General features: G+C 39.5%; 1 protein-coding gene across 2 annotated transcripts in view; it reads left to right on the top strand.

Annotated features, from left to right (window-relative positions):
- Positions 1–272: 272 nt before the first annotated feature.
- GABRB3 (gamma-aminobutyric acid type A receptor subunit beta3) overlaps positions 273–20543 on the top strand; it is a 224126-nt gene continuing 203855 nt past the window's right edge. The window contains exons 1-3 of one of the 2 annotated variants that reach the window (XM_059371734.1): positions 273–379; positions 1253–1344; positions 1567–1634. In XM_059371734.1, the coding sequence (XP_059227717.1) occupies positions 300–379; positions 1253–1344; positions 1567–1634 (240 nt within the window). In that variant the 5' untranslated portion in view covers positions 273–299. Of the gene's footprint in view, positions 380–955; positions 1124–1252; positions 1345–1566; positions 1635–20543 lie in introns of those variants that run through there. The other variant, XM_059371733.1, reaches the window with a different exon arrangement.

The following is a 20543-nucleotide window of genomic DNA, read 5'->3' as shown; positions in this document are numbered from 1 at the left end:
ATCAGGCCTCTCTTTACCATTCATTATAAATGTATTTACGTGAGGAGGGAGGGCCCAGTGCTCATATGAAATGTTGGAGGGTGAGAGTGAGAGGAATACTTTAATGAACCGATTTTTTGAAAACGGTCTTACAGTGCATAAATAATTAATAGAGCCGCCATGCGAGGGGCTGGATGATGGGTCAGGCGGGAAAGCCCGTGGGTGGGGGCAGGGGCGGGGATCCCCGCGTCGCTGTTTGAATGCTCAGTGGCTGTGGGGGAGAGCGGATCCCACCCAGAATAGGTCGGAGGAGCAACGCCATGTGCTCCAGGCTCCCAGCTCTCCTGCTGCCCATCTGGCTCTCCTGGACCCTGGGGACTCGAGGTTCTGAGCCCCGCAGGTGAGGTGGGGTTTTCCCCCCCGACCCGCAGTCTCTTTCTAGATGCTGTAGCGCGCAATCCGGTGGGCGCAGGCTGTACTTCACCCACTGGCTTTCGGCCCTTGTCGCAGGTGGGCGGGGGTCGTAGAGGGGTCGGACCCAGGAAAGGGGCGGGGGAAAGCGGATAGCGTTTCCCTCACCGCCTCTGCCCGTGTCGCCGTGGGTCCCCTCCTTCTCCCGGTCGCTGGGAGCGCGGCGGAGCTGGGAGCGCGGCGGAGCTGGTTTCACTGTCGACCCCGGCCCTGCTCCGCGCCGCGCAGCCGCGGCTTCAGCCTGCTGTCCCCGGCGCGGCTCCAAGTCCCGCTCCGCTGCCGCGGTGTCGGGAGGGAGCGCCAAGGGCCGGGGCTACCGGCCCCGGAGAGTGCGGGGGAGGCCAGGGCGAGAGGCTCAGCGGGCTCCGCCTCCGGCTTGCCTTGCCTCCTCCCCCTCCCTCCGCTCCCAAGTCCGCTGCTCCTCCTCTCCCCAGGCCCGCTCCTCCCCCTCCTCTCCTCCCCCTCCCCCTCCGCCCTCCTCCGCTCGGGGCCAGCGCGGCGGCGGCGGCGGCGGCAGCAGCAGAAGCAGCCCCGGCTGCGGGTCGCGACGGCGGCGGGGCGCCCCCTCCCCCGTGCCGGGGCGCGGCGGAGGGATGTGGGGCTTTGCGGGAGGAAGGCTTTTCGGCATTTTCTCGGCCCCAGTGCTGGTGGCGGTGGTGTGCTGCGCCCAGAGGTAGGGTCGCGGGTGGGTTGACGGGAAGCGGGCCGGGCGGCGAGCAGGGCGCGCGGGTGTGCGCGCCGGGCGCTGGCGGGTGAGCCGCCGCCTGACCCTGCTATCTCTGCCCCTTGCCCCCTCCCCCAGCGTGAACGATCCCGGGAACATGTCCTTTGTGAAGGAGACGGTGGACAAGCTGTTGAAAGGCTACGACATTCGCCTAAGACCCGACTTCGGGGGTAAGTGGGGTGTGCGCGGCCGCTGCGGGAACCGCGACCCACAGCGCTGGCGGCCTGGGTGGAGGAGGGAGGCGGAGGGCGCTTAAGCCGAGCTGCGGCGAAGTAGAGGGGGTGGAGGGCATTTCGCTTGCTCCCACTACTCGGGTAGGCACCCCCATCCTCAGAGCCACCCTCACCCCGTGCCCGAGCTTCGCTGATCAGTGTGTCGTGCTCTTTCTGCAGGTCCCCCGGTTTGCGTGGGGATGAACATCGACATCGCCAGCATAGACATGGTTTCCGAAGTCAACATGGTGAGTGCCCTCCCTCCCCAGGGCTGTCCCTGAGCCCCTGCCCCACTATCTGGGCCCACAGTACTGGGTCAGAGGCCTTCTTTGACGGGGCCGCCCGCAGAGGGAGCGGCTCTCCGGGAGCCAGCCCCCAGCTCGTGCGGCTTCCTCCACCCGCCCGGTGTGCGCGGGGGGCGTCGTTGGCGTCGGTGCCATGAGGAGGGCGCACCCTTCCTGCGGAAGGAAGGGGTCCTGGGCTGGCCTAGCACTGGGCTTTCACCGCAGCCCTCGTGCTCCTAGCTCCTCCAGGGGTCTGTCACCTGGTCCTGAGTCTTCCCAAGTGCAATCTCGCCTCCTTAGCAACAGGCGCTGGGGAGCTGGGGAAGAGAGGCGAGTTGTGGGGGTGGCTCATATTCTAGGTAAGAGGTACTTACGGTTTCCTTTGTTGTATTTTGGAAAGAGATGTTGGCAACTGGAGAGAACCAGGGACAGTGGTCTGTGTATTCTAGGGTGTCTCAGGTCAGTTTCCTTGGTCTCTGGCTTTTCTAAGGGCAAGCTCTTTGGCTGTGAATCCCCGAACCCCGCTCCGCCAAGTCGCTGTCGGAGGTGCTGACGGAGACCGGGTGGCTCTCGAGAACTGGGGGAGCTGGGCAGCAGGCGGGCAGCTCTGCCAGGAGAGTTAAAGGCTAGTGAGTCCAGTATTACTTAGATATGTTCATATGTCAGGGTTCAATATCGTAACCTGTGGAAAGCGGTCCGTGTCCCGAGGTGCGAAGTGGGTACCGTGTGTGTGTGTGTGTGTGTGTGTGTGTGTGTGTGTGTGTGTTTTGTTTGTTTATTTGTTTTTTGCTCAGCACTTTAGGACAACAGGGAATGGGGTGGGGGGAATGACCCCTTTCATTTGTTAATTGAGCTGAAATATCCTGGGATTTGGAAACAGACTTAATTTTCTGTTGAGTGGCACTTTAGAAATTGTAAGAATGAACATTTGCAAACAGTATTTTTTTGGGAGAAACCATTTGGTGACTTTTCTTTCCAACATAACATTGAGGATATATTGAGGCATGGTTTCAGATAGACCCAGTAGGTTTCTCAAGTCTGGTATATGTCAGAGTCACCTGAGCAAACTTGTTTTAAATGCATACTCCCAGGTTCCTCGCAAGAGATTCTGATCCAACCGTGAAGAGGAATCTTGGGGTCTCTGCATTTAAAACTGGTGCTTACTTACTTTTTGAAGTAAGGATTTTGTGGACAACATTTTGAGATGCATCATCATAAATAGAAATATGGACATTTATAAAAATTAAAACTGTTGTTTTGAATAGACCGCTTAGCAAGATATATTTAAAATACATACTACTGTGGATTTTGTAGGAAGAAATCTCTGACCACATAAAATTAATTTCATCAAATTTTCACTCTTAATCTAAAGTTTTAAAATTATAATATGTGTTTTAAAATCATGTCCTTTTCTTTCAATGTATATCACTTAGGACATTTTTTGTACAAGGCATTACAATCATAAGTGTTAGTAAGAAACACAGAAGGAATAGCACTTAATACATAACATTCAAAATTAACCTTACGTATGTTTTTATAATCTTGTAAAAATGATCCTTCCCAAAAGGTATGCTTTTTGATCTTAAGTGAACTAAGTTGACATAATCTGTGATTTTTCTCAGTTGAGAATTTCACATTCTCTAGAGACAATCTTTATGGAAGATAATTGACTATTTAGTGGATTATTATATCAAAAATCTGTATATTGGATGTCAAATGAAAGAGAAGGTATGTTGATGTGGCTCTTTAAGAACTTTATACAGTACTAAAACAACCAGATGAATAAGGAGAATGCGTTCTTGTACACTACTGCACATTTTATTTGAGTTAATTTTTTTAAAGATGTTTATTTATTTATTTGACAGAGGGAGGCATAGTGAGAGAGGGAACACAAGCAGGGGGATAGGGAGAAGGAGAAGCAGGCTTCCCGCTGAGCAGGGAGTATGATGTGGGGCTGGATCCTAGGACGCTGGGATCATGGCCTGAGCCAAAGGAAGACACTTAACGCTTGAGCAACCCAATTGTGCCTCTTTGAGTTAATTTTTAAGTTTAGTTATCCAGTTGTCATCATACTGATACTTGGTACCTTTGAAAACTACATCAGTAGTTGCCTAATTCATGCACCATGAATTGAAATGTCCCAATTTTCTCTGGACCCAATAATAGAAAGGCAAATTTAAGATACAAGCCATTATACTAAATAATCTTTAGAATAGTTTATATCCCAAAGCCAATAATTATGCATAACTTAGGCATAGTATACTTGTATGCATTTTTTTGCATTCTCATAATGCTAATTTTTGTAGTTCTCTAAACATATATTCATTGTAAACAAAAACTGAGAATTGATAAGAATGGAAACTTGATAAGAATTAGACATATTTCATATTTGAAATATCTTCAACAAGTGGACTGAGTAAAATCTTATGCTAGAAAAACATGATTTCTCTTCACATATTTGCTCACAATGAGAGTTATGATATTTGACCTATTATTTTTAAAGATTTATTTATTTATTTGAGAGAGTAGACATGCACTTGCACACACACGGGGAGAGGGGTAGAAAGAGAAGGGAGAGAGAATCCCAAGAAGACTCTGCAGCTGAGCACTGAGCCAGTGTGGTGTTAGATCAGGACCCTGAGATCACAAGTTGAGCTGAAACCAAGAGGGCCATGCCTAACCGACTACACTACCCAGGCGCCCCTTGACCTATTATTAAAGAAACTTTGAATAGCAGTGGTCAAGCATCATTTTGGAGGTCATATTTCATAAGGAAAGAACAGAAGTACAAGCATAAGATTAGAACCATCCTTCAATCATGTTCCTTAAAAATAACAAATTCCACTTATGAATTTCTTTAAACACTTTACTGGTCACACAAAACTAATATGTGTGAAGTAATGAAGCTGGATAAATAATGGTCTTACTTTGAGAATATTATAGCTGTTAAAGGTTGTAGCAAATGGTTTTAACAAAAAGTATGATGTAGTCAGTCCCCTTAGAGGAACAGAAGAAAGGAGCACACAGAACAGAGAGTAGAAAGTGGGGGTAAGATTGGGGAGGAGGGAGAAAGATTATTTCTGACATGGAAGGTTTCATGGGTAAGTGGCGTAGATGGAGGAGAGTGTTGTGGGTTAGGGAAGAAATTGGCAAAAGTTTGGATGAATAGATAAGCAGGATAGGAGGTTATGAAGGGGAGAGTCAAAAAGGTGAAATTGGAAAAGTACAAACCCCTGTTCACTTAGGTTCTTCTCTGCCATGCCAATTCCAGATGCTAATTGTGGAGAAATAAAGAGCCCTGTAAATGTTTTAAGCATGTGATTGACATGATTTGAGATGCGGTTTCAGATGAATCTTTTAGCTAAAATGTAAATTTAGGTAGAAGCATGAGGCTGTTACAGCAGAAGCAAAATTTACAAGAAAATTAAGGGTATATATACACATATATATTAATTATATAATTATTATATAATACATATTCTATTATATAACTTATTAAATTATTATATAAATATATATTTTATTAGATATATAGATATATTTTTGAAAACATTTATTTAGTAAAATAAAAACTTACCAGAGTTTCAAATAAGAATATGTAAAGCATGTGTACCTCAAGGTGGAACAGATATGTGCATGTTCATGAACTTTTGGGGGTGTTTGTAAAGAATAACATACACGCATAATAGCAGTATTGGTACTTTTCTCTTTACAGTCGTAAAGCACAATCTTTATCTATTGAGAGTACCTACAGATGGTACCTCCAAATAACACCTCTGTCCTCAAGAAAATAAATAAATTTGTATATATACATGTGTACATCATCATGCTTTTTGCTATTTTGTAGAGACAGCCTAAGAATGAATTTGAGTATTTCAGTATTTAACTATAACTTGTGTCATGGAAAGTTTCTTTTTTTTAAAGATTTATTTATTTATTTAGTTGACAGAGAGATCACTAGTAGGCAGAGAGACAGGCAGAGAAAGAGGGGGAAGCAGGCTCCCTGCTGAGCAGAGAGGCCAATGCAAGGCTCAATCCCAGGACCCTGAGATCATGACCTGAAAGCCAAAGGCAGAGAGGCTTAACCCATTGAGCCACCCAGGTGCCCCTCCATTTTTCTTAATCTCCCAATTCTTCTTTTCATGCACCTTTTTAAAAATTAGCTGACTTGACAAAGTCCAAGGAAAACCATTTTGTCTTACATAACTTCCATTGTTTCTCTTAGCTTTTGTTTTAAAATTTCATATGTTTTTTAAGATAATTTAGATTTAGTTTACATATTTCTTTAAGTGACATTGTATGTGTGAAAGAACACTGTTGACTGAACATTTTTATATACACTTTTAATAATTCTGATGCTTAAGTATTGGTCCTAGTGTATAAAAGCATGTGTTGCATATTTAGATGGGGAGATGAATAAATGGGGGAAAATTATTGATAGTGTAGGAAACAAATAAATATTAAAGATATAAAACAATTAAAAATTTTTATTTTCAAAACTATTTTTACTCAGAGAATGAAGTAGTTCTATAATTCTTAAAAATAAATTTAAAAATGAAAACAATATTTTAAAGTACTCGGGTTTTTTCTTAAATTTGACTAGAATAAGCCATTTCTTGATTTATTAATTCGGAGAAGAAACTATACATACTTAATTTTTACTTAATTAACTTTAAAGTATCGAGGATAGAAAACTAGGTTTAAACTCTAGTAGTCTTAATAGTAATTTCTATGATTTATCTTGTACTTTGTTATTATTTTTTACTTAATTAGTCCATCAAAATTATTCCTAACATAAGTGAAGCTAAAGGATTTTTTTTCTGATATCCATGTAAATCATAAATTCTCTTTTTTTGTTGTTTCTGAGTTCCTTTTAGATAATATATAATGTGTATCCTTAGTTGTTAAGAGATACGTTTTCATCCATTTTTGTAGTTCTACTGTATTCTTTTCTCATCTGTTGCATTTTCTTATAAAATCCACTTTTTGGGGCACCTGGGTGGCTCAGTGGGTTAAGGCCTCTGCCTTTGGCTCAGATCATGATGCCAGCGTCCTGAGATCCAGCCCGGGCTCCCTACTGGGAGGGAAGCCTGCTTCTTCCTCTCCCACTCCCCCTGCTTGTGTTCCCTCTTTCTCTGTGCCTCTCTCTGTCAAATAAATAAATAAATAAAATCTTAAAAAAAAAAAAAGCCTAGATGTAAAATAACTATTTTACGTAACACAGTGTTGCACATCCCAAGAAGCAGCTTTGGAGCTGCATCACTGTAAAATCGATACAGTCTCACTCATGTACAAAACCAGGTACACACACACATACACACACACACACAGACAGACATTTGTACTATCACTTTGTCTTTCCTCTCTTCAGGACAAGTAGGAAAAAGGAGGTCATCTTGGTTAGAGTGAGCTGGGATCTGTGGTCTGGAGAATTCAGCTTTCTGGCATTTTTGACCAAATTTATGTCAATCAATCCTCCCTCCCCACCTTTCAGAGTCTAGAGGTTTCTTTGTCAATAGAGAATGCTGAACCAAAGTGTAGTGTCCAGCACATGCTAGAACCTCAGGTGGAGTAAGAGCTAAATCCCAGGAGTCCAGGTAATGTGCTGAAAAGAGCCTAATGGGGTTGGAGTTTTCCGTTCTATTTCCAAGTCAATGGGAACATCTAGCCTTAGGCAAATCACTTAACATTCAGTAAATCAGTTGCAGGCTTTCCAGATGCCCCTAGCATGCCTACAGAATGGATTCCAAAGTGATATCACACTTTTTCTACAGAGAAAATCGTGGTAGACAATCACAACTACATAGACACTTGGTAGACAGTGATCCTTTACTGATTTTTTTCTAGAGGCTTGGGCCATATTTAGAGTTTGCATATTAATTGTTATTAGCATTTTTAAGGTTGAAAATGTGCTCAATGCTCTTATTACAAAGTAAGCTGGGGGATGATTCAGCAGAAAGAAAAAAAAAAGTGTTTCTCTGACCCAGTTGGGATTGGAAAACTGCTTACATGGAAGGCACTCCAGGGGTAAGGTCCACAGACTGTGTTGGCATTTGGTTCCAAGTTGCTGCATTTTGGAGGTAAGGCTATTTATTGAGGACATTACTTTTCACTGGCGGTATGTTTCATGCATAAGTGATGATCATACGTCAATGCTGAGGTACTGATAAGAAAGCATATAATGAACTTCAGAGATGGATGAAAATAATACCTTATATAATATGCTTTTTACGAAGGGGAGTTTGTGTTAAATATTGGAAGGAATGGTATAGAGTGTGCAAAGAGAATACTTTCTGCCTTTTCCCTCAGGGAGGTTGTAAAACTTATGTTGCTACATTTCTTAAAAGATGGATTTTACACCCATCGTCCTCTTGTGAACCACCTCTTGCCTGTGCCTGGCTTAGGATTGTCCAGTGTGTTGCACTTAGAAATACTTGGTTTGAAGTGATGGTGCAAATATACTTATTTACATATAAAAGAATTTCCGGTTTTTGCAAGTAAAGCAATATGGATTCAATCTTTGAAACTGCTGTTGTGACTCTTCTGTTGGTATAGGATCTTTCTTTCTCATATGGGTTCTGTATTGTATCATGTATACTGTCATTGCATAAGAAGCCTACCAATCATTCAGAATCCTTTAAATGATTTTGTATTACATTTTCATGTTGAGGTGCAACTTAGGGAAATGATAGCTTACAGTTTTATGTCATTTTGCAATTTATGAACTACTTCAAGTATTTTGTCATTGGTCTTCTAACCTGATGGCAACACAGGTGTTAATCTCATCTCCATTTCTCAGAAGAGAAAATAGCTGTAGGACTTGGGAATAGCACTAACTTGGCCGTGCTCCTTTCGTGTTTCTCACTCAGACTACAGGGCAACAAAAAGTGCTCTGTTAGGAGCACACAGGATTTTATCTTCTGCCACCTTCACTGTTGTCTAAATTAGATCCTCCCATTCTACTTTTCCAAGAAAGTTTATTCTTTGCTTATAACACTTACTGAACTATTACATATGATTATGGTATATTTATTTACTTAAAAATCTTTCTCCTCCGTTCCTTTTCCCATTAGATTATAAGCTCCATGAGACAGAACGATGTCTATTGACAGTCCTTGCACTCGATAGGCACCTATTAGACAAATTGTTGAAAGAAAGTGTATGAATGAAGAATGAATGAATGAATGAATACATAAGTGCCTAAATAAATAGATTATGTAGCTTTCCAATGAAATATTTTTATAACCCAGAATTTGGGCTCATGACCAAGAAGAAGCTTTTACTGGCTCAATGTGATGTACTGAGATTTTACCATAGGGGACTTAATTCAGCCAGATTTTGTATGATTGTACAGAATATAATACCTTCAGCTGATACTTTGTAGCTGCTACCCCTTTCACTGGAGAGCTTTTATGCTGATTTCAAAGCAGAATGGAGAGTATTGTAGCAATGTCTGTGTAAGGTTTGGTGCGGATATTCTAACACCAATCATTGCTGCCTTCTTACACTCCGTTTTGTGTCTACTTGTCGAGTATATATGCATTGAGTTTTCCTATATGATACAAGTTTTGATTATTGTATACAGATTCATCATTCATAAGGCTTTGCCTTCCCTTCCCAGTGGCCACTCAGTGGTATAGTGAGACTGCGGTGGTTTTTATTTGTTTGCTTGCTTTCCTGCACAGTTTACTTCTGGACCATTTATGCCAGGCATTATGAAGATTCTTTAGCTGCAAAATATGGAACACTAAGACTAAGATAGGTCTCATCTCTTGGCAATCTGCTCAGTACCACCAGTTCAACAGAGAGTCAAGCCTCTGATCTCTCTGACTGGGGATGTAAAATTCCTTTATTCCTTCTTACCAGGAGACCACGTCAAGTAATAGAAGTCATTTGTAAGCATTAACTCACGTGTCCCTCTTTTCATTTTCCATCAAACTTAAGCATCACACAGAGGCATTAATACAGTGAACAAAAAACTTTAACATGCATGGAACTGACATTTCAAATGAATGGGAATAAAACTAAGACGTGAGAATGTCACAGCTCTTTAAATGCCCTAATTTGTGCTTCTCCAGTCAATCAATCTGAAAGAGGATATAGATTCTACTAATTACAGCATCATTTTATTTTATCCCAGTTCTATAATGCAATAATTCCTTTTATATTAAATATTTGCTAAATCCACATGCTATGATTCAGGACATGAAATACATTTGTTTTATTTTGAATTGACTTTAAAGGACAACAGAAACTACTGATTTAAAGCTATATACTACTGATTGTGTTTATACATATGTATAAAACATGTTGCTTAGCATCACATCATTGTTCTTTTTAAACTGAGCTTTTTGAATAAGACTTGCCAATTGATAACACTAATAAGTAGAAGAAACAAGTTTTCTGGATCACCCATTGCTACGTGCTCTGTGTATGTGTGCATGTGTGTATCTATGCAAACCAAAATTTGTTTTAAAAGAAACAACAATTTGGGTAATTTGTTGTTATATTACTGATTTTTCTAGTCCTGCTAAGGCTAAATATCTATCCAAGAGATAAGTTCAAATATCAGGTGGGAAGTAGACTAGAATGGTTACAGAGTATAGGGTCTGTCCTGTAGAATATGCTTAGTAAATATTTGCTAAATGAATTTGTGTAGCGAATGACCCTTGTAGTAAAACTGTATCTTTGATAAATTTTATTACAGAAATTCCCTTGTTTGGGTTTTTTTTTTTTTTTTTGCACATAAAATGAACAAAAGCTTTATATGCAAGGATTCCTGTGAACTTGTCACACACACACTTACAATTATGGAAAACAGTGCCATTCATATCATCTAGACCAGTGACTCCAAAACTTATAGATAGACTAAGAATATTTGTGTAGTATTAGAGTTATTGCAGGGGTGGACATAGATAAGTGTTCTCCAAGTATGATTTCTTATTATTGGTGAATTCTGTGCTTTGCCTTTCCAGAACAGTACACATACTAGAAAAAAGATTGGGAACAACTGAGTATATGAAGACCAGGATTGACTGTGCTATATTCCTTTTTTATGCTGTTACACATTCTACAGATAATTCATTGGAATGAGGGCATATTTAATTGTGCTGTTGAATGAGTTCATATTTCTGAATCTTTGTTTTGGCCCTGGGCGCTAAAATTTGCTGTGAGAATGTCATTTCATATGGTATGGGCTAAAATAATGGTTTCTTAAGAAAACACTGTTCTATAGAATGCAAATGTGGGCCCCATAATCAAAATATTTCTGCTCAAATCATATTGGAAATTATGTTAAAGATGTAAAATAGGTTTCTTCTCTGTGGGAATTTCTGGCCGATAATATGCTAATGATTTTGTAAATCTTCTTGGGAGGGGTGAAGAATTCAATATTTAAAAAATTATGTTTCCCTGGGCACTTTTTCTTTGTGGGTGAGGGACCGAATTAACACTTCTTCATGAAGTTTTTTGTAGAACACTGTTTAGAAAATATGGGGCTAATCCATTGAATCATATCAGCCATCTCCTGTGAATGATAACTGAGAAGATTGATACATTAATAAAACCTCTTTTGGGGGCACCTGTGTAGCTCAATTGTTAAGCATCTGCCTTTGACTCAAGTCTTGAACCCAGGGTCCTGGGATCAAGCCCCTCATCACTCTCCCCACTCAGAGGGAAGCCTGCTTCTCTCCCTCCCACTTCCCCTTGTGATCCCTCTCTCACTATCTCTCTCTCTGTCAAATAAGTAAATGAAATCTTAAAAAAAAGAATAATTAAAAAAAGATAAAATAAAACCTCTTTTGGTGAAGATGTCCACAGCATGGAAGTTATAATTTTGATCAAGAATCTACCAGTACATATGGGGATGGGTTATTTTTCTAGAAGGAAAGATTAGGCATCTGTTATAACTGATTGATAAAAAGCACAAAGATTTTGTTCTATAATTATAGACTACCATATTGAGGGAAATCTGTGTGTTTTAAGCTTCCTTGTTTACTTTTATTATAAGAGTACAAGTACATGATACAGAGGCAGAGATGTATGTGTTAAAGAAGAGGAGATGCTAAAGGCTCTTGGGCCAAAAGCAGCAGACTAATATTGAAAGCAGTATATGGCTCCCTGAGGCTGTTAGGCTTGGCCAGTGGTTTTTAGATGGTGGTCTATATGTTATTCATATTTATATGTAATATAACATTCTGTTTGGATGAAAGGTTCTTGTGATAAACATATTTAGCATCCCTTAGAGTAAGCTATTCCTAAAATTTCCCTTATGACTAATTTTCTGTAGTTCAATGGGAGAGATCATATATGCTTATAAATAGTCAGTGACAATAGTCTATAAGGTAGATGCGTTTTCTGGATTTTTCTATAAATCACAGTGATGTTATAAGAGGGCGTATTGCTCAATATTGTCTCTACCACTGTGGAGGCCCTGCTGGGGATCTGTGGTGGGTTCAGGGATTATAAAAGACTGGTGGTAAGGGGCACCTTGGTGGTTCAGTTGGCTAAGTATCTTCCCTCAGCTCAGGTCATGATCCAAGAGTCCTGGGATCACCCAGCATAGGGCACCCTGCTCAGCAGAGAACCTGTTTCTCCCTCTCCCTCTGCCTGCTGCTCTTCCTATTTTTTCCCTCCGTCAAATAAATAAATAAAATCTAAAAAAAAAAGACTGGTGATAATGAGCAAATAAGCCAAAGTAGATCCAGAAAGTAAGAAATTCAGAATGGTATTTGATTATAATAGTAAATGGGGTTTTGTTTGTTTGCTTGTTTGTTTTTAGCATTTGGAAGCACAAAAAGCTGGTTTAAAAAAAAAAAAAAAAAAAAAAAGATGGGGCACCTGGATGGCTCAGTGGGTTAAAGTCTCTGCCTTTGGCTCAGGTCATGATCCCAGGATCAAGCCCTCATCAGGCTCTCTGCTCAGCAGGGAGCCTGCTCCTCCTCCACCTTCTCTGCCTGTCTCTGCCTACTTGTGATCTCTGTCTGTCAAATAAATAAAATCTTTAAAATTAAAAAAAAATTAAATTAAAAATTTTTAAAAAAAGATTCTTATTTTGGAAATATAGTATTTCTCTGTACATATATATGCATGTAAAAATATATAACAATATATTTTTATATATTTATAAGAAATTTTATATTTATATATTTATGAGAAATATTTATAAATATAAAATATAAATATGAGAGAAATATAAATAAGTATAAATATAAGAGATATAAATGTAAAAGAAATATACATATTCTTTTCTCCCATGCTATGCCTTATTTAATATTACACTGTATTACATCTAAATTTTATCTTTAGTTTATGATTGAAAAGCTACTCTCAAAACTTGAGATTTTACTTTATTATTGTAAATCATTTGGAATTTTAGTTACCTAAGTAATTTCTTTTTTTTTCTTTTATTTATTTTCAGTGTAACAGTATTCATTATTTTTGCACCACACCCAGTGCTCCATGCAATCTGTGCCCTTTCTAATACCCACCACCTGGTTCCCCCAACCTCCCACCTCCCGCCACTTCAAAACCCTCAGATTGTTTTTCAGAGTCCATAGTCTCTCATGGTTTACCTCCCCTTCCAATTTCCCCCAACTCCCCTCTCTCTCTAACTCCACATGTCCTTCATGCTATTTGTTATGCTCCACAAATAAGTGAAACCATATGATAATTGACTCTCTCTGCTCGATTTATTTCACTCAGCATAATCTCTTCCAGTCCTGTCCATGTTGCTACAAAAGTTGCATATTCATCCTTTCTGATGGAGGCATAATACTCCATAGTGTATATGGACCTAGGTGATTTCTTCAGTACTCCGGGGTGTTTTGCCTTTAGAGACCATGGGGAATCTAACTTGCAAGGTTGCCCTCTGCAGTGAAAAGAGTTGCTTGTCAGAACACTTAGATCCCATGGAAGGGTTTGTTGGAACTTTGGCAAGTCGTTCAGGTGCAATGGTCCTCAATTTGATCTTTTTAAAGAGTGTGTTAATAAGATTCTCTAAATTGCCTTCCAGTTCCGGTTTCTGTGTGTCTTAGAGTCTGTGAACAGTTAGAACCATTAGGGGACCTTCTATTTGCCTTACACAAACCACTACTTGTTCATTTGATACTGCATGTGGTTTAATTGGTTATCTGAGAGGTTGTCATCTGGCAGTTTGCAACCTTGTATTCTAAGCATGGCAAGTGTGAAACCTAGAATGATGTGCTATGATATTCAGACATTTTGCACATGAAGAGCTGGAATTTTAAACTCTGCATCCATGCTCATCAATTTTTAGGTCTCAAACAGTGGTATTTGCTTTTTCAGTTTGAATGTAGAATTATAATTTATGAGTAAAAACTGTAGTGGTCTGTTAAAATGCCTTTTTTTTTTTTAAACATTCAAAGTATAATCTTTACATTACCACCTAGGAAGAACAGTATAGAAATGTCTTAGTTGCTGTTGGATTCCAAATTGTCTATATTCAGGTTTTTTAAAAACTCTACATAAATTTAATTCATGCATAATTTTTTAATCTTCTATGGTCTTTTATTAACATAACATAATTTTAATATTGTTTGAATACATAATCCAGTCCAAGGGGAAGAGGGCACAGACCTGGTCAGTGTCATCAAGACTGCTTCATTCAGCCAGTTTGGGATGCTAAGACAGCATTCAGTGGAGAAAACTTTAAACTTAGACCTCAAAGGTAGAATTTCCCTATTTTGGCTCTATAAAAAAAGAAAGTTTTACCATTTTCTGCCTTTTTCTTGATTCCTAGTCTTATTTAAAATTGAATTTCTTATATATAACGCCAAGCAAGTGAACCTGTGCAGATACAGGGATGAAAATTTCACTTACCTCTACTATAGATTGCAAAATAAAATATGTAAAATTGTCTAATTTTATTCCATAAAAGTAAACATGTGGATGTACCAATTGTTACATTATTAAGAAACTACCTATTTAGGATGATATAGATTAAAATGCAAACTTAGATCTAACCAATCAGTAACCAAAAACAAACAAAACTAGGTCACTAGTTAGTGACCTAACTAGTATATAACTGCTCTCATAACAAACAAAAAAAAAATGGCAAAAAAACCCAATAATTTTCAGAGTGCTCAGCTCATATTTTTCCACTGTAGGTGAAATCCTGCTAATTTGTAGTATCTGGTTAAGGGGAATTGTAGCACAGTCTAAAATGATTTCCTGATTTACACTTTGAAATTTTAATTTGTCTACAGAGATAGCCCCTCATGTATATATTCCTCAAAGGTTTTTTTCTCAGCAGTCATTCTCTCCTTCCTTTTCCCTCTCCCTGTCCCCACAGACAAGAGAGGTATGAAGGTTCTGGCAAAGCTCAGATATTAAAAGCGGAAGACACTTTGTTCTAAACGTAACCAAATTAGCACTCGGGGAGTAGAGCCAACTCTGAGGATCATGAGCAGTGGCTGGTTTACTGAGATTAAGGAGAAAAAGCCAAAAGAGGGATAAATGTTCCTGAATGACATTTATCTCCCCTTACCAGATAAGAAGTAAGGGTTTTACCTGCCAGTTTCTCTCGCCATTTATCTTTTCAGGATTTTGAATTCAAAATTTGGATACCTCAAGAGCCCGTTTGGCTTAGTAATGTTTCTCCTTTTATCATATCTCTCAGTTTCTGAAACAATGAAGGAAAATCCTCTTTTCTTCAACATTTTTCAGAGGAAAACACAATGAAATTTGTTAAACAAGTGTTGACAGGAAAGCAAGTGTCTATTAATTGGTATCCAATTTCCCGATATGCCAGCCTTTGCCCAAGACTGTACTTGGTTATGCAATAATGTGCAGACAGAAAAATCAGAACCTGCTCTTGCTACAATACTAATAGAAACTGTCAGTTAACCAAGGGAAAGTCTCACAAATCAGTCTCATACATTACTGAACTATTTTCTCTATCACCAGTTAATATGAGTGTTTCTAGGTGGCTCTTCTATGGAGATTTTTGTGGGACTGTCCACACTAGAATGGCAATTGTGAAAACAACAATAATCACACACACACACACACAAACCCTAAAATGTAAAAGAAAGCATGGTGGAATTCCATTATACTGATAGTAGAGCCTGACGGGATGGTAGAGAAGAGGGGTGTGGGGCTTGTTTTGTGGATATGTATGGCAAGCACTATTTGTGATGCTTCAGCATGAAGTCCTATACCTAATTTACACTTATTCTAACAGCTCTTCTAAAAAAAGACTATGCATATAGATTTTTTAAATCTCAAGCTTATCAAAACACCTTGCATTTATAGGTCAGCACTAGAACTTGGGGGAAAGAAGCAAAGCAACAAACTTTTCCTTTTTTAAAATTCTTAAGATAACTAAAATCACTTAATAATTACTTCTTGTATTGTCTTTCATGGTTGGACTTTTTAGTTCAACCGTTTTGTTGACTGATACTGTTGTGCTGTTTCATTCCTAATGTTTTTAGATTTAAGCAGTGACCTAACTAGTGTATAACTGCTCTCATAACAAACAGAATGCCCAGGGCACCTGGCTGGCTCAGTCAAGAGAGCATGTGACTCTTGATCTTAGGGTCATGAGTTTAAGCCCCATGTTTGGTGTAGAGATTACTTAAAAAGTTAAAAATCTTTAAAAAAAAGTGGAATGTCCACCATCAGAAATCCGCATGATGATAGTTTGGGATTTTCCCTGTTTCTTCAATTTAGCACACCTGTTCAAATTTTGCCTGCATTACTTCAGACTTGAAACTGGCAAGACCTCAGGTCCACGTAAAGTTATTAAAGAAACTCACGAGGAGGGTGCTTGACTAGAGCCAGGAGTGAGTGAGCTAATGAGCGAGTTGGACAGTAAATGTGTGAAGTATAAATAATTTTAAACTCCATGGTTGCAGCAATGGTAGGAATGAAGAAAGGACTGACAGACAGTTGGGCCTGTGAAGCTGAGAGATATACAATCAAACATTACCATTGGTATTCTGAAAAGCAATTTTGGGGAAATATGGCTAGAACTAGAAGGCATGGAAAAGACTTTCAGAGACCTATGGGAGGAATAAAAATTGCAAAAATGAGCAAAATTGTTATAAGAAACAAGACTTTTTATTCTTTTTTAAAAAGATTTTATTTATTTATTTGACAGAGGGAGAGACATCACTGGTAGGCAGAGAGGCAGGCAGAGAACGGGGGAAGTAGGCTCCCTGCTGAGCAGAGAGCCCAATGCAGGGCTCAATTCCAGGACCTTAAGATCATGACCTGAGCCGAAGGCAGAGGCTTAACCCACTGAGCCACTCAGGTGCTCCAGGATTTTTTATTCTTTAAAAACTTGAGATACTGGGGTAGCTAGCCATGTTTAATTAGAAAGTAGATACACACCAGTGTGTACTGTGCTATATATATATATACACATAGATATATATATATATCTATGTGTATATATATATGTTGTTTACTTTTCCTCTTCTTACATTTATCCATGATAAAAGTGGAACCACTGGTGGTGTTAACTCCCTGAAATGGGACCCATCATCCTCCTGGTGTCAGCCACCTCAGGTACAAGACTCTAAGTAGATTTACAATCTGCAAGAAACCCATGCAGAAATCCCTAGGTGTTTTCAGAGCTGCAAAACTTGCCAGTTGCTTGATAGATGTTCCTTTCAGGTATGATAGGAGGAGCAAAGTGGGAAGGAGAATAGTTAAGTGAAAAGGAAGACAGGATTCTTCTCTCTTATCCGGCTATGAGCTCTCTAAATAATCAGCACATTAATGAACTATTATATATACAGTTGTGTCAGGCAGGAGATTTTTCCTTGTGAGGGATGAATTCTCTGTACATTCATAGTGAAAAGAAGGCCTTCTGGCTGGAGAAGGCACCATGGCTGATGACCATCTGTTGGGAACTTTGGTACTCATTATACCTTTACTGCTTTCACAAGAGAGCATCTATTATTTTCTAAAATTTATATATGTATGTATATATACATATATACACACACACATACACATATATGTATATTTTCACACTAGAAAATTTAGAATATTTAGAAAAATATCCTTGGATATATTTTTAAGTAGTTTTATACATATATGCCATGTATGCACTATTTTTTACACATAATATGTACAAGTTATTATCATGCTTTTCAATGTGATTTGTATAATATATACTTCCATGCTATGGAATATATTTTATAGTTATTTTTTTTATTTTTTATTTTTTTTTTAATTTTTTATTTTTTATAAACATATATTTTTATCCCCAGGGGTACAGGTCTGTGAATCACCAGGTTTACACACTTCACAGCACTCACCAAAGCACATACCCTCCCCAATGTCCATAATCCCACCCCCTTCTCCCAAACCCCCTCCCCCCAGCAACCCTCAGTTTGTTTTGTGAGATTAAGAGTCACTTATGGTTTGTCTCCCTCCCAATCCCATCTTGTTTCATTTATTCTTCTCCTACCCACTTAAGCCCCCATGTTGCATCACCACTTCTTATATCAGGGAGGTCATATGATAGTTGTCTTTCTCTAATTGACTTATTTCGCTAAGCATGATATGCTCTAGTTCCATCCATGTTGTCGCAAATGCAAGATTTCATTTCTTTTGATGGCTGCATAGTATTCCATTGTGTATATATACCACATCTTCTTGATCCATTCATCTGTTGATGGACATCTAGGTTCTTTCCATAGTTTGGCTATTGTGGACATTGCTGCTATAAACATTCGGGTGCACATGCCCCTTTGGATCACTATGTTTGCATCTTTAGGCTAACTACCCAGTAGTGCTATATTTTATAGTTATTTTAAGAGCTGTACATTATTCCCTTGCCTGGCTGAATAATGTAACTTACTTAATGTTTTCCTTTTGTTAGATATTTAGGTTACTTGCTCTGGTTGCAAGAAAATTGTGTTTTTGATCACTATCCTTGTACAGACATGGGGAAACTCTGAGGAGAAAGGCCTAGAGCTGGGAAGAGCTCATCATCACCAAATGTGCCTCTGGAGGGAAGGGTCCTCATGTGTATCAGTGCCTTGATCTTTATCAGGAGGACAGTGAGGCTGATTTGACAGGAGCTCCCAATTAACCTGAGGGTACTGGGTATATTATTTTTTTATTAACATATAATGTATTATTTGTTTCAGGGGTACAGGTCTGGTGATTCATCAGTCTTACACAATTCAGAGCATTCACCATAGCACATACCCTCCCCAATGTCCATCCTGAGGTACTGTTTAATGAAGCATTAGTTAACTTTGCCTACATGAGTAACAATTTCAGAGATTATTTTCCGTAGACTTAATAAGAAAAAAAAAAAAAACAACACAGACATCATTTAATGTGATCTGAAGTTTGGTCTACTGATGCAAAGGTGGGAGGGGGAAGTAAGTGGACATTACCATTTAATTGAAAAGAGAATTTGGATTTTTCCACGTTGATTATGAGATGACTGGGTAATTATTCTTTCTCACCACCCTGATTCTATCATGCCCAGAAATGGCAGTAAAAGCCATTCAGAAACAACCACAGTTTCTTGATTACCCCTGACCTCTGTTCTTATCTTTTTCATATAGAAGTCACACATGTGACTAAAGGTTCCATCCTGCTTTTGAGAAGACCCTTTCTGCTGGTCCTCTTGTCTATTTCTCCCTAACTTCTTCCCTGTTAGAAACTTTAGTTTGACACCTTAAGCACCTTGTTCTGCCTCTCATACCAGACACTAAAGAAATCTCTTTCAGGTTTCTGTAGTCCTCATAAATGTAGTCAGCTTTTGCCCAGCCTTCAAAAAGATATTTGTCCAGGCATACCCATCAAGAGGAAATAGTTTCTGATTACAAAAAGTCTCTCAGTATATAATTTTTTATTATTTAATCTTCATTGTTTTCACCACATGGAATATTCTCTCTCCTTAATGTCTCCATTCTAACCTCACATTTTTCCTGCCAGTGTTGACCGCAAGTTTTGTTTCTCTCAGAAGATTAAGAGCATAGGCTCCTTTGCCCTGTATCAGCAGAAGGTAGGGGCTCCTGTTTCTGATGTCTTTCTCAGAGAAAGATGTTTTCCCTTCTGTCTGAAATCCATCATGCTTTGTGTGCTCTGTGTGTGGTTTTTTTGTGTGCCCACATTCACTACATCTTTTCAAATATCTTCCTCTTCATTAGGTTCTTCCATTTCGTCTTCATATGGGAAAAGGAACATATCTGTATATAAGAGATAAACCAGGCTCTTCCCTTGACTGCACTGCCCTCCTTGACCACATATTTCTGGACACTATTTCTGGGACCAGTGACAACCTGTAGTCCTTGCCCATACCCTCACTAAAAATGTTGCTGGGGAGTGTGTATCCATGTACATGTGTTGTGATCAGGCATCATTCTTCTGCATGCTAATGCTGGTTAAAGTTCCTGAATTATGCTCCTCCACCTTATCACCCAATCCTAAAGATACTTTTTGCCTTTCCTTCCCCCCCCCCCCCCCAGTATCCAGTTGTTCACCATGTCTTGCCCCGATAATTTTGGTAATATACTGAAGACTCACTCCTTTTTTTCCCCATGACCCTACTTTAGATCCCTCAAATACAGTGATCATGATCTGTCTGAAATCTGTGATTCTCCCATATTCTGGTTCCACTTGTGAGATATTGTCGCTCTACTCTTCTTGCTGTTTCTGGGATAGGAGACCCTAACTGGCTCCAGAGTACCTGCTGGATATGTCATAAAATGGGTGATTGGCACTAATGCCTACAGTCACAGGGATGTTAGGGTTAAGAACCAGCTTCAGGATTTGGCGCAAAGTGCCTGTGGTCTATGTCTGTGAACATCAGGTTAACCATAAGGGAAGAGAGTGGAGCTGGAAATTTTCAGGTTCTAAGCTGATATCAGAGCCTTACCC

This window comes from Mustela nigripes, chromosome 13, assembly GCF_022355385.1.
Source record: "Mustela nigripes isolate SB6536 chromosome 13, MUSNIG.SB6536, whole genome shotgun sequence".
Lineage (NCBI taxonomy): Eukaryota > Metazoa > Chordata > Mammalia > Carnivora > Mustelidae > Mustela > Mustela nigripes.
Note: the sequence above shows the minus strand (reverse complement) of the source record. Positions and strands in the feature narration are given on the sequence as shown.